A 13665-nucleotide genomic window follows, 5' to 3' on the forward strand; every position below is an offset into this window, starting at 1 on the left:
ACACTGCCTTAAATTAATGTTTAGATGTTTAACAAGTGCTGGCAAAATCCTGCTCACATACAAGTCCTGAAGCTTACCTGAGACGAGCTGCTAGCACACACACACACATGCAGAGGCGATCTCAGAAGTGTCTGTCACAGCATCACACTGGACAGTACATTGCAATACAAAATTCCCCTCGGCCCACACCGTCCAGTACAACTAAAAATTCAAAACGTAGTTGCTGAAAGAAACACTACTGGTAATTTTTTTTGTAATTGCTTTTTATTGTTTAACTAGAGGTCCAACGTTAAAAATTGATGAAGCATTTATGTTGCACTAAAAGGAATTGCAATTGCTAAATACTTCAGCACAAAAAAACTGTCAAAATATTACACCATGTCTGATGTTGAAAGAGTCGCAGGGAATGGAGACAGTGGTTAGAGAGGAAATGCCACTGTTCACGCCAACTGAATCCAGTCAGAAAATTAATACTGTACAATTTTAAAATCCACCAAGAATCACGTGATTTTGTACAATTCAAACTGTGACAAAAACAGCAACTTAATTACACTGAGGGAAAAAAAAAATCATTCCCACTTCATTTACAAAAATCATAAATATCTGTGAGTAAGCAAGAGAATTGTTTGAACACAATTAAAGTCCTGCAGGCCTCTTTCATGTGAGGGGGAGTGTGCGTAAGTCTGGGGGGTTCAAATGTCCTTCTCCCTTTTAAAACTGCTGGTCCGACTGCTCCTGTCCCTGGGACACACGGGCTCTTATCCTGAATCAGTATTACATGGTTCCTGAGGCGACAATCTCATGACCAAGAAGAGCCTCACCTTCTCCCCCCTTTTGCACTTTGCAAAGCACAAGACCCCACCGGTGCACTTAAGAACACTCTCCTTAAAATTCACACCACCCGGGACTACAGCAAGTAACTGTGTCACAGTCCGGGGTCAACAGCCTGCTTCACCCCCAGAAACACTTAGAATGTGAGCTGTGGTTGTACTTAATGTTTTAACTTTACCTGCCAGTGCCCATCAACAGTTACGGACTCTGTGAAGTGCTTTGAGCTGATCAGCGTCAGGAAATAGCACTTTACAAACGAAACTCTCACCAAACTGATTGAGGAACAAATTTTAAGACGAATACTTACGCACACCGCCTCGTCTCACAGTTAGCTTAAGGCTTGGCCAGTTAGTGTGACAGTCGTGTCGAAGCGTTTATGGCTTGTTGAGGGGTGCATGAACTCTCCCCGATGAGCATGTCTCTTGGAGACAAACCCTACCTGACGCCTTGTTCATGCAAGGCTTGTACCACACCTCTCACAAGGCTTGAACTTTTTCTAAGCAGTCGTGAATCCCTCAAGAGTGCCTAGAAGAGGAGGCTAATTCAAGTGCTTACAGCAGGATTGTGAACTGTCAACCGCTCCTCTTTTTCAGTTCGATTTAAGCAAAGAGTAGCGAGAAACATCCGAGAGGGGGAAACTTCTTTTTTAGCTTATTTTTTTCCAACGAAACGGCTCCCTACGGGCCTAGGGAACGTGTCCGTCTGAGCGTGCAGCAGACAGAGGACATCATCTGCTCCCCTCGTCCCAGTTGCTCAGTGATTTGCGCAGGCTTCGCCGATAGCAGCTCCTAACTAAAAACATCCGCAAAATAAAGGCCAGCGAGAGCAGCTGCTGGTGAAAACCCCCAGGAGGCCCGACAGGAAGGAGCCCCCAGGGAGAGCAGCAGTGGAAAAGGCCACTCCAGGACCCAAACGACCAGTATTCAAAGGTGCAGGACCTGCTGGGGCGACGTCCACGGGTGACCGGAATGCTGCAGGGGTCCCAGTGCAGGAGGGGGGGGTGGGGGATTGGGCAGGACTTTCCAGTGCTGTGGCGATGCGGAGGGGCAGCGGGGGGCCGGGGGGGCCGAGCGCCGCTCAGGGGCTGGAGGCCGGGGGCTTGAAGAGGCCGGTCTTGCGGAAGTAGCGCACGACGAAGGGCACCGACACCAGCGTGACGCTGATGCGCACGGGGGCGAAGAGCTTGTGCACGGCGTAGGCCAGCACGAAGGTGCTGGTGCCCGCCGCCATCTTGGACTGGACCACCGCCTCGCTGAAGCCCAGCTTGAACAGGACAGCCGCCATGTCGATCCCACTGCAGCCAGGGGGAGAGAAGCACACAGTCAGCACGGCAGGCTGGGACAGGGGGCACGAGATAGGGGCATCAGTAAGACCACACCAGATCTCACACCCCGTTCTCCTGCCACTAGAACTCCCGACACCATCGGCTTCATGGACAATTCTGCCAAACCACTAAGGAACCTGGTAAACAGAAGACCCACAGGGTTCAGTGTTTGACTGCCTGTGCAGGATGTTCTGAACAGCACACAAGAGAGAGGAACCAGCCAAGGGCTAGCACAAATTCAGCTGGGTCACAATACTTTCGGGGTGCCTCACCTAGCTCAGGGAAGGTGTCAGCAGTGCTTGGAACCCCTCAAGGGTGTTAATCTCGCGCCTTTCAGAGATTGCTTTAATGCAGCTAGAGCAATGTAAGGCTGAAGGGGCTACAGCTGAAAGTACAGCATCATAAACATGTACTCTGACCCCCTAGAAAGCAATAAGGAAAAAAAAGCCTAGATTTCCTCCAAGTCCTCCCCCCTATTTCAACACCCCATCACCTGGCTCATTTGGGAAAGCGGATTCTGTGTCCATGGCAACAGAACCATCACAGCGTGTCTGAGGGCAAGATAAGCTCTCTCTTGCCCGGACACGGCTCTGACAGGAATGAGAGGCGGGTCTCCCTGAGCTGCATCTAGATGTTTACGGGTTGTCTGCGTCGCAGAGCTTGAAGTTCTCCTTCAGCTTGCCCCTCGGAAAAACCGCGCTTTAATGAATCTGCTGGAATAGGCATGTCATGGGGCCCAGCAGGGCTACATCATTGGTTCATCAGACTGGTTTGCTCTGAGGCAAGAAAACCTGTTTTGCCTCACTGACCAGTATTCCAGGAATTCACACACTTCCTGCTCCAAATTATTATCCTCACACCCCTCCTTCCTTCACACTTGTGCCTGTGTGTGAGCTAGCCTGTGCTAAGCGCTGGGCCATACTCAATCTCAGATTTCTCCTGGCTCTTCCAGCGCAAGCAGCTCCAGTCGGGGAAGGAACCCGGTGAAGCATGTAAATTGAAGTACCACTTCCTGCTTGCAGACTCTCCTACATCTAGCTCCAAACATTTGCCAAATGCAACCCATACCGGTTTTGATGCTCAAGACACAAATATGGGCCGACTCCCTTAAGGAACTTAAATAACCCCAGAAAGCAGGCAAAGGGCTTTCCTTGTTGTAGGATAAAAAAAACTCTAGTTCCCTTAAAAGGGAGTTATTCATAGCCTCCAGGCCAGCTGATTTTTTTTTCTGTCGGGTTTCCTTTTTCAGTGCAAGCAAGCCCTGCAGCTCAAGCACGAATAACAGGCGCAGGGCTGGTACAAATGCGCCTGGGCCGGTGCCGAGCTGGCATCGGGAACACGCGCTCTCCAGAGAGCCTGAGCCTGGAGACCAGCTGCCGATCTTCCCACTAGGCGCTGTGGGCTTACGCCTGCACTTCTGCTAACCAGCAGCCAGCCTTGCCGTTTGTGCGCCGCGCTGCTTGGCGCCCATCCTGCATTTTCAGCTGGCCCCGCCTCTCTTCCCCGCCCCCCCAATCCCATTTGGCACTTTTCTCTTTCTGAGCTCTCACTTCTCTGAGTGGCAGCGATGGCTTTTATGGACTTTGGCACGTTTAATTGCGTGACTCGTGCAATGCATACACCAGTACTGATTTGTTTCCAGATTAGAGAAGTCACCCTGGATAAGGCCCGTTGCTCAGAAATAACAACAGTGTTGCTCAGCTGCTTAGCTGTTGAGCGTAGTCACAGTAAATATGCATCACTTTCCTGCCTGCTATGAGCTTCGCACACTGAAGGTAATTACAGGCTGAGTAAGTGAGGCCATTACACCTCATTGGAAACTGAATACCCTTAAAAACAGGAGTTTGTTCTATTTTTCACATGGCGTTACAGCTAATAAATTCTGTAAGAATGTATTCAGCATCAGCAGAAGGAATCAAATTCCTTCCACGCTTATTATAACACTGAAGCACCGCTCCCAATCTCCTGTGGGCAGAACGCCGTTACTGCGCACGTCTCTCTCCTGTTGCTAGGAAACGGATCTTCTATCCATGTTGCAGATAGCGAGATGGACGTAAATTATGACTATGGCCTGCTTTGTCATCTCGCAGGGTGAAATATCAAAGCCTCTGCCATTTGCAGGAAGAGAGCTAGCCAGCATGCTGTGCAGGCATCCTGCACAAGGAATCGTGCAGTGAAATGGGAATCTTTACCCAGGATGATGCAGTTTGAAGCTGTCACTACAGTTTCATGGGTATAAAAGAGATTGCAAAAAATGATCCTGTCTAAAGCAGTGTTGCTCACCACCTAGGTGTAGAGTCAAGCTTAATACAAACACACACACTCGCAGATGTACTGTAAGTGCTGTTACCCTGCTTCTGAAACAAGGTTCTGAAGAATAAGAAATGCTGCCTATTAAACTACACTATGCTGTTAATTTTATTCCATGCCTGTCCAGCCAAAGAAAGAGGCGATTCAGGGTGCAGCAGGACAGACGTCACATCCCCAGCGCTGTACATGAGCCGACCGCTCCAGCTGCGTGTGGGATAACTGACCCGGCACGAGACTAACTACCTGCACTCTCGGCTCAGGGAGGAGATCCAGCCCGTCCCTCAGACGACCCCGGACAGCATTCCTACCCCTGCAGCTCGGCTCCACTCGGGGCGGAACCAGAGCTGAGCCACTCCAGCCACGGGTTCAAACCACTGGAGCACGACTGCAGCCCTGGGGGCCGTAGAGTCTGCAGGATCCACCCTGCTCTTCACGACCTCACAGAGACAGTAGCTTCCACGGACCCGCTGACTCCTTCCAGCTGTTGAGGGTTCAAACAGGCCTAAAACACCTGCTGGGTTTTGACCCTTGAGGCCTGGAGCTGCGCACCTGCGGTTCGAGAATAACCCCTCCCGCCACCAGGAGGGCAGCGTCAGAAAGAACCTCCCTCACATCTACTGTCCTCATCCCCGTTTCTCCTCATTCGTGTCAGACACGAAGCTGCATGGGGAAACACCACGCCTGCACAGGCGAGAAGCAGCCAGCAGAGAGAACACAGAGCCCCCACACTTTCGCGGCTTTTTCTCTCCCTGAAGGGCAGGGCAGGGCGATTCTGCGGCATGACTGTGTCCATTTCCTCTGCGTGCGACGCCTGGTCTCTGCTCATCACTCATCATCAAGGGCTCTTCGGCCTCTCCGTGCACCACACAGAGGCCGGGCTCGCCAGAGGGGAGCCCCCTCCTGCCGCCCCCGTAGCGCACCCCTCTCTGCGAACCGTCTCTGGAAGCTGAAACGCGGGAACGGCGGGGGGGCTTCACAACCGCCCAGGGGTCCCCTCTCCCCACACACGTCACGGCTGGCCAAGGGCCAAGAGAGGACACCAGCAGTTGCCACGGCGGCGGGGGACTGCGCCCGTCAGGGGAGCCTGACCCCACGCCTCAAGGCCTGCTGTCCCGCTGGGATTATGGCTCTTTTTAACTCTCCTGCTTTTTAACAAAAAGGAAAGGCCTCAACTCGTCCAGTTAGGCAATAGTGCATTCACTGAGGCAATGCAGGGCCATGGGGACAGGAAACCAGAGCCCCCCAGGACCGGATATGTGCCCCCCCCCCCAAGTTGGACATCCACACGCAGTGAAAGTAACGGAGCGATCCTGTTCAGCGCTTTTAAGGTGCAGCTTCTTTTTTTTTTTTTTTTTACACAAGCCAAGAAGTTGCCAGTGCTTGCAACTCTAATCCGAGTAAGCCTGCCGCGACCGAGATGAAAGTCAAACTTCTGCACACTTCAGCGTTTCGGTTCCAGCGGTAGGACCCGATTGGCGACAGGCGGCTCGTATCCCCCCCGGGCTCGCGGGCTGACTCACCTTGAGATGGCCAGGTAGAACATCCCGAGGGACACGAGCGAGATCCCCACGTGGAACGTCACCCCCACCGCGCCGTACTCCTTGAACACCTTCCTGAGCTGCTGGGTTTTGCTGATCCGCCCGTCCTGGGACTGCTCCGGGCTTGGGACGCCCCCTGGGGGCTGAGAGAGGCGTAGTTGTCAGTATCCGCGCCGCTGCCACATTGACCGGGGGCGAACGTTTGACACATCCCCACACTTCTGAGTCTGCCACATGTGCGTAGGAGAACCGAGTCAAGACAAGAGCAGCCCGTCTCCTACACACCTGCACGAGACTTCAAAGACTTCAACAGGAAAGTCAGCTTTTCATTTCTTTCAAAACGCAAGCTGCGCACCCTACAGCATGCAGGGAACCTTTCCTTTCTTCAAGAACGAACACAAACACAAAGCTTTTCACACGTGCTGAGGTCCCGAGCTCTTCACTTAGTGTCACAGACCTCCAGAGGCACTTTCCACCTGGAATGATGGCCCCTCAAACATTCTGTAATGTCATTCTGTAAAGCACAGACAGCAGAGACAGCACCACACCTGAAGAAGGCTCCACGGCCGAAACGTTGTGTTCTCTTTCTTCTTTTTTTCAGCATGGAATAAACCTATTACTTGTTCCTTTGCAGACAGCAGAGGCCTGGTTTAGGGCTGGAATTCAAGCTACACTGCTGGGCGACTGTGCTGAGCAATTAAGGTGATGGCTTCTGCTATTCCGTTCCTCTTGAAAGAAAAAAACACACAGAAGCAAAGCTCTCTGAGTCTTAAGAGTGAGCACTGTGAAAAAGGAGTCCTCCCAGCAGCTGGCAGGCAGGGTCACCAGATCTAATTGTGCCAGCAGGCTGCTCTGACTGCTCGGCAGCGTGCTGGACAGACCAGCTCTTACTTCAACACAAAGCCCTCGCCTGCTCCGGGCTCCTTCAGGGCTGGCGGCTCATGGATACCAACGATTTGCATGGAAGTGACAGTTTCACTGTTACAACAACAAGCCACACATGAACACAGAACTGCAGTGTCAGGACCTCACATTTCACTACTGCCCGCATATTCAAACAGTTCACATTCTGCAAAGGAGCCACGACCAAAACCCCCATCGCCACCGCCCCAGAAGAGCCGGTGTTAGTACACGGGAGAACGCAGACCCCACTGGGGGGGACACAGCGCTGCTTGTGCGCGCCCAGCCTCAGGTGGCAGGACAGAGCCCCACTCCAGGAAACAGGAAGGAGCAGAAAGCCAGGAAGAAGCTGTGCATACTTGCAAGAAAAAAAAGAAAAGGAAATAAAAGGACGCAGTCTGACACAGCACAGGAAATAACTCTGCATTATGGCCCGCGCTATTTTTAGCAAAAACGTGACCTCTTAATCCGGCAAAAGCCACCACCAGCCGAGCCTAGCGCGAGGAACTACGAACTCCTGTCTGCCGAGTGGGATAATTCGCTGGGCCCGGAGGAGAGGGGGGGCAGAGCTCCCTCTGGCCATGGACAGGACTGTTGCCTTACAGGAGTGTCCATGAAGGCCGAATCACACAACAGAACAGTCCTCTCCACCTGCAGGCACACTCACAAATTCTCTTTACTCGAGAGTCTCCACACGCAAGGGCAGGTCACTGACAGGGGGGGGTTGATTCGGGAGACAGCGGGAGGAGAAGCAGGGCTCGATTTACAGAACCGCTCACCGAGACTAAATGCGCGGATCAGGATGTGTGTCACCCGTCTCCTCTTCAGGGAAAGATTCTACCTACGCAGCCCGGGCGGAGGCATTCATTAAAATGAGTGCCAATCTAGGGGAAATTTATGTAAATGAGGTAAAAAAAAAACACACAATGGCAAACAGAAGCTGAAAAGTCACCTGGCGGTATCTTAAAGTGGAATAAAACACAGGAATTAAACTTTTTCTGGATCATACGGTTCCTTTGTCTTACCGTCTTATTTTTGGTTCTCTAAATCAGACAAAACACAGCTCTTTATCATCATCATCCTCAACACAAGAGCTCCTAAGCCCAGTCCATCTCATTTATCTCACGTGGCACACGAGACACCCGAGCCTCGCTTTCTGCGCTTCTTGGGAAAGTTCGTACTTCAAAGCAGCGCCGCGTTTCCAGATCAGAGTGAAAGGTCACGAAAGCGAGCGATATATATCTATACACAGAAAAAAACCAACGCACCCCCCACACAACCCTCGCCGCTGCTACTGCATTATTCCTCGTAGGCGGCGAGGAGCAGCGGAGCGGGCGGTGTCGCCCCTGCGGAGGGGAGTCTCTGGGTGTCAGGGGGCTGTATCGAGGGAGATAACAGGCGAGGGCCGGCGCACAGCACACTTCAGAGCCGAGATAAGACACCGGCGCAACGAACATGCAGAGCCCCGGTGGTCCCCAGGGGGTGGACCTCCCCCCAGGAACAGGGAGGGTAACAGACGGTGAGCGACGCGGTGTGCCCTGGTTCCTGTTAACACCACCTGCGTTGCAGCCACGGGAGACGACAACAGTATGCCCGTGAACTTGTACCCTACTTTTGGAAAAGGGCGAAGTCCGCTTGATACGAAATTGACTTCTTGGCGATGAGTTTACACCGGGTCTGGGGAACACGCCACACACACACACACCGCGCAGAAAGAAAACTACAGCTACAGCTTCATCGGGTCTGATACGTCTCTTATCCTTGAGAGGGGGGGGCTCGTTTATATAACCGTTTTATTATTGGAAATGAAACCCGAGCCACCCATCCCGACACAGGGCCAGCCCACGTGCGCCGGCTGACATCAAACCCAGGTGCGCACAGACGGGGAGAACTTCTCCGAAAGTCGTCCCCCCCCCCAGTAGGGAAACTCACAATTACCTCGCATTTCGGTGCCGAGCTGGTCTCCACGGCTCCGGCCGCGAGTTTCTGGGCGGCTACTGCGGGAGAGTCGGCTTTCAGCTGCGCCCTGCCTGCGGGAGAGCGCAGATAGAAACGCCTCCCCGCCGGGAAGAGCATCTGCTCGGCGGCGCCGGCTCTGTCCAGCCCACCGGACCCCCGGGGCATCCACGGCGGGTGACTTCTCCCACTGGGGGGGCGAATCCCGCAGGGCCACGCGCCGGCGGCCAGTCCCGTGTCCCTGCACGGGCTGTAATCCGGGGAGGTCCGGCGGGCTGGGAACCAGACTCTGGCGTCTCCTCTCCCCTCTGCGTGCGGCGGTGCCGACGCCGGGCCGGGGTTCGCGCTGCCGCCCAGGGCGAACGCTGCACCGGGCTGGTTGTGCAACGCGCAGGCGGGACTCCTCCGGACTTGCCCCGCTCCCGGGAACTTCCAGCACCGACCCGGGGCGCCGGCGTCTCGAACCGCTACCTGCAGTCTTGCTCCCCGGCAAAGAAGCATTGCGCCTCCTCGACTGCCTCTCCGGCTTCTTCGCTCTTTTTTCTTTTATTTTCGATGCTCGGCGCTCAACAGCGAGTGAGCGAGCGTGCGAGAGCTCGGAGGCGCCGCGTCTCTCCGGCTTGTTGCGCCGAACTGTCTCGCAGCACCAGCCCCGCCGCCGCGCGCCGGGCGCTCGTGACCGAGCTGTTTACTGTGCGCTGCCTCCCGCGACCAATAGGTGCACAGGACACGCCCCCCACCATGCAAATACGGGCTTTTAAAAAACACGCAACTCCAGAAAGCTGACCGTAACCTGTGTATCTTTTCCCAGCTACATCCGACGCCCGGTACAAACTCGAACGGATGTAAAAGAGAGAAGTTGAGACGACTTCGAAAAATTCCGTGTTGGAAGGTTCTAGTGTAGTGTAGTGCAACATGAGTTGTTTTGTTGTTGTTTTTTCTGCGTTCGTCTCTGAGCTGGCGAAAGCTCCCGAGGGTGATGATGGCTGATCAATAGGACCTTTTGTATTTTTCCCCAATGTGTACTTTTTCTCCTCCTCGTTTCAGGGAGGGTGTGGGGCGTTTCTCCTCTCGCACCCGCAGCCACCGGCCAGCCTCGAGCGTGCGCGAGGGCGGGCGGGGCTGCAGAGGGGTCAAGGCCGGGCCCTCGAGGGCTCTCTCCCGGGCGCGCGGGTGACGAAGGGTCGGGCTCGTGCGCGGGATTGGAACTTGAACAATATACCACAGTAAAACTGCTGAACCCTCTGCTTCTACCCATAGCGCTGCTGGTGTTCGTGCTACCGCCCACTACAGCTAGTTAATACAATTTGTAGTTCTGCTGACAGCAATGCGATTGCTTTCACGTAGGTTAAAAAATGGCAATTTTTCAGAACATGTCCGCTCGGACTTCGGCTCACAGGGGCGCACAGAGAGAACTGACCAACAGCATCCAGAGAGCCCAGCGGAACTAGACGGTGCCACTACAGCGCCTTTCGCCGATGACGTGAACTGAAATTTACAGCAAAACCCCCTAGTAACTCATAAAAGCGCCGTTCTTCGCATTCAGAAAGAAGTTATTTCACTGATGTCTGTAGATGATACGGCACCTCACGTCCTCTCGGGGAATCACAGACACGGGTGTTTCTCGCCTGGCTCTAGAGGCATCTGTGACTCATCTCGCGTGATGGCACGTTTCATCCGTCGATATGACCAGGTTTCAAACCGATACGTGAGGGATTCACGTTGCCAATAAGAGGGTTGAAGCAGAGGTGCTTTCTGTCTGCTCGTTATCAGGAAATGCCTAGGCTCGCTTTCCCCTCCTCTTTTGCAGGAAAGGCCTGCGTTGTGAGAAGAGGACCTTCCTGCACAGAGACAGCCCTCCCTGCTCACGCTCGCTGCCCTCTCTCCGGCCAGCGGGTCACGGGTTGCACAAGCGCGTCGCTCGGCTCGGTCAGCTTCCACGCGGGACTCCTCCGGCAGCTCGCACCCCCCCCCCCACGCGCGCGGCGTGCTCGCTCTCTACTCCCCCCCAAGAAAAAAAAACCCAAACCCCGCAGAAATACCAGTGCGCGCCCGGGCCCTCATCAGCGGCTGTCATGTGGCTGCCACCTGTGCCCAGATTTCTTCACTGGAACAGAAAAGAGCTGCTGTTCCGTTCTTCCCCTCTCTCTCTCTCTTTTTTTCTTTTTTACAATGTCCTGATCAAAACGCGACGCGGGATCGCTACTCCAGCCAAGAACGACCCCGGCAACCTATCGACGCCCGTTTTGTTCGGCTAGGTGGGTGTTTACGTTTTCACCTGTCCGCTCTCTTCTCTTCTGCGTGTCGCACGGAGAGATACAGAGGAACCTTGGAGGGGAAACACCGGCGCCAGCTGGCCGTGTATTTGCATGAGCGCCCCGGGTCGCCTGGCCTATGAGAAGTCTGGAAGACGCATCGGACGATGTTGTTCTTCGCTGCGGAGAGCAGCCGCGGGGCGGCTCTGGCGCAGGTGCCAGCGAGGCTACATACAGTACACGCCCGGGCCTGAGCGAACCGCACGAGTGAAATGTCACCCCTTCCTGTCAGTCAGGCGGTTACTTAACCTCCCCCCCCCCCCCAGAGAGCGGGGGAAGCGTGCGCTGTCGTGGGTGGTGTCCGGGTGGGCGTTCGTGTGCAGGTGTCGACTCCACGGTCTTTAGTTGTCTTAAGTCGTGCCAGGAATGAGACTCTCACTCGAGCCAAATAAATAAGAGGTTAAAGTAGTTCAACCTCAGCGGTGGTTTTATTTCGAATTCGACACCGTGCCACTGCTCTCGCTGGCAGCTCCTGCTGGTCTGTGAGGAGCGTGCTGTGATCCACTGCACCGATGTCATAGCGTTGATCTGGGGGTGCGTTATTAGGCTGAGGACGAAAAGAATCTCTAGGCAGGAAAACGGGAAACTGGCAGGAGAGACGAGCCTTTATCAGCATGACTGTCTGCTTTGAAGGAACTGTCAGCAGTCTTTGAAAACCACAGATGAGATCATCTTTTTGATGGATGTCAACAGAGCTTGGCATCACCTCCTGAATAAGTGTGCTCTAGGTCACTGGGGCCAAACCCAACACGAATCACATAAAACAAATGAGAGGAGAAACAGAAACTGATCATCCCGATTCCTGCCAGCACACCCAGTACTGCCACCTCACGATGACTCAGCATCCCCCCCGCTCTTTTTCAGGATGGGTATGGTTTTGGACCAGTTCCTTTCATGCAAAAGTGGGTCAATAATCTAACCCCCCCCCCACACACACACACACAGACCAGTAGCAGGTTTAAAAAGAGAACGAGAATACAGCTTGTGGACAGAACTTTAGCCCCCTTACAAAGCACAGATGACAGCAGTTATTCAAGATGATATCTGCTCAGTCCCCGGATTCAGGTTCGGGCAGCTGCCGGAAGGGGAATTAAGGGCCACCGGTTAATTCGGAGTAGGTAGGCGCCGCTCTTTGCCCCTGAAACCGGGAATCTCCAATCAGTTGCACCCTGAACAGTGACCAGGGACACGTTACAGTAGGACCCCTCTTGCAGACCCCGAACCTCCATGCAGGCTAGCTGGTCGATAAAAGACTTCACAGCGCTGTTTGTGAAAGAGGGGGGGTGCGGACCCGACCATCCTCCCCCAGTTCCACTCTGGGCTCGTGCGGTCTGGTCTGACTGCGCCGTGGAGTGGAGCTGACGGAGCAGAATGGCGGCCCAGCGTCTCCCAGGCCAGGTCCTGCGCCTCACTCGCCGGAGGACGCACCTCCTGTCCCGATTGGCAGGCGCCGCGACGCGCTGGAGGAGGGAAGGCTGCTAGGCAAATGCAATCGACTGTTGGCGGGTCATTTTATATTTCTCAGGTACTGGGTCCCAGGTCAAACTCCCTGGGGGGGGGGGTCTGGTAGGTATGGAGAACTGGAGGCAGGACGGACTGCAGATCCCTCCTGCTGCGGACGAGAGGGACAGAAAGCCCATCAAGATGACCCTAGGATAGCGATCGACCCATTTGTCCGTCACAGCCCCTCTCATGGGGACCTGTGGTTCGCCGAGCCACCTTCAGGGACAGATGGGTTTGGGGATTTTAGGAGAATTCCCTGCGCGTTTCCGTTCCAGGTTGCCCCGTGGAATTCAGAAAGGTGCTGCGGTAACATTTAGCCGCGGCCACAGCGATCAAGAGCGCAAGTTCAGAGCAGCAGCTCGACCAGCAGTGACCGACCACGAGGGAAGGGCCACGGGCTCTGGAGGAGGGTGTCGTGACTTGGCACCGCGGCGCTGAACTGACTGGTATGCCGCCTGCCGGGGTGGCTCTGCATTCCGGTCGCGCGCAGTGCGTGTCGGAGCAGCTCCCTGCCCCACGGCTCCTCGCAGCCCGCGGTCCCCCCCGTCCCTGTTCGCCCTGCGGCTGTCCTGCCGCCAGTCCCGCGAGCGCCCAGACGATGGCGTCCCAGGCTCCCCCTCCCCCCTTCCAATGGCGCTCAGTGCCCCCGAGCCGCTGCGCCCCCGCGTAGACAATCCGTCCAGCCGTTTCCTAATTCAGTACAGCGCCACGGAGGAGCCGGACTCTATCCCAGCAAGCAATGGGCGCAAGGCAGGGTACACCCTGGACAGGACCGCCTGTCCATCGCAGGGCAGACTGACACTCTCACGCCAGGGGCGATTTTCCCAGGAGCCAGTAAACCTACCCCTCTGTCTCTGGAGGGTGGGAGGAAACCGGAGCACCTGGGGGAGACCCACGCAAACGCAGGGGGGCCGTGCGAACTCCACCTGGACAGCACCCCAGGTCTGGAGTTGAACCCAGGTCCGCAGCTCTGCGAGGCAGCCCAGTA

The 13665-nt window shown here is 54.9% G+C and overlaps 1 protein-coding gene across 1 annotated transcript; it reads right to left on the reverse strand.

The window, feature by feature from the left end:
• Positions 1–251: 251 nt before the first annotated feature.
• fam210b (family with sequence similarity 210 member B) lies at positions 252–10813 on the reverse strand. The gene is made up of 3 exons (XM_006639711.3): positions 8842–10813; positions 5986–6146; positions 252–2125 (listed from the first exon to the last, which is right to left on the reverse strand). Exons 1-3 carry the CDS (start codon positions 9358–9360, stop codon positions 1909–1911), a joined length of 897 nt encoding a protein of 298 aa, XP_006639774.2. The 5' UTR covers positions 9361–10813; the 3' UTR covers positions 252–1908.
• Between the last annotated feature and the right edge of the window lie 2852 nt (positions 10814–13665).

This window comes from Lepisosteus oculatus, chromosome 16 (genome assembly GCF_040954835.1).
Source record: "Lepisosteus oculatus isolate fLepOcu1 chromosome 16, fLepOcu1.hap2, whole genome shotgun sequence".
NCBI lineage: Eukaryota > Metazoa > Chordata > Actinopteri > Semionotiformes > Lepisosteidae > Lepisosteus > Lepisosteus oculatus.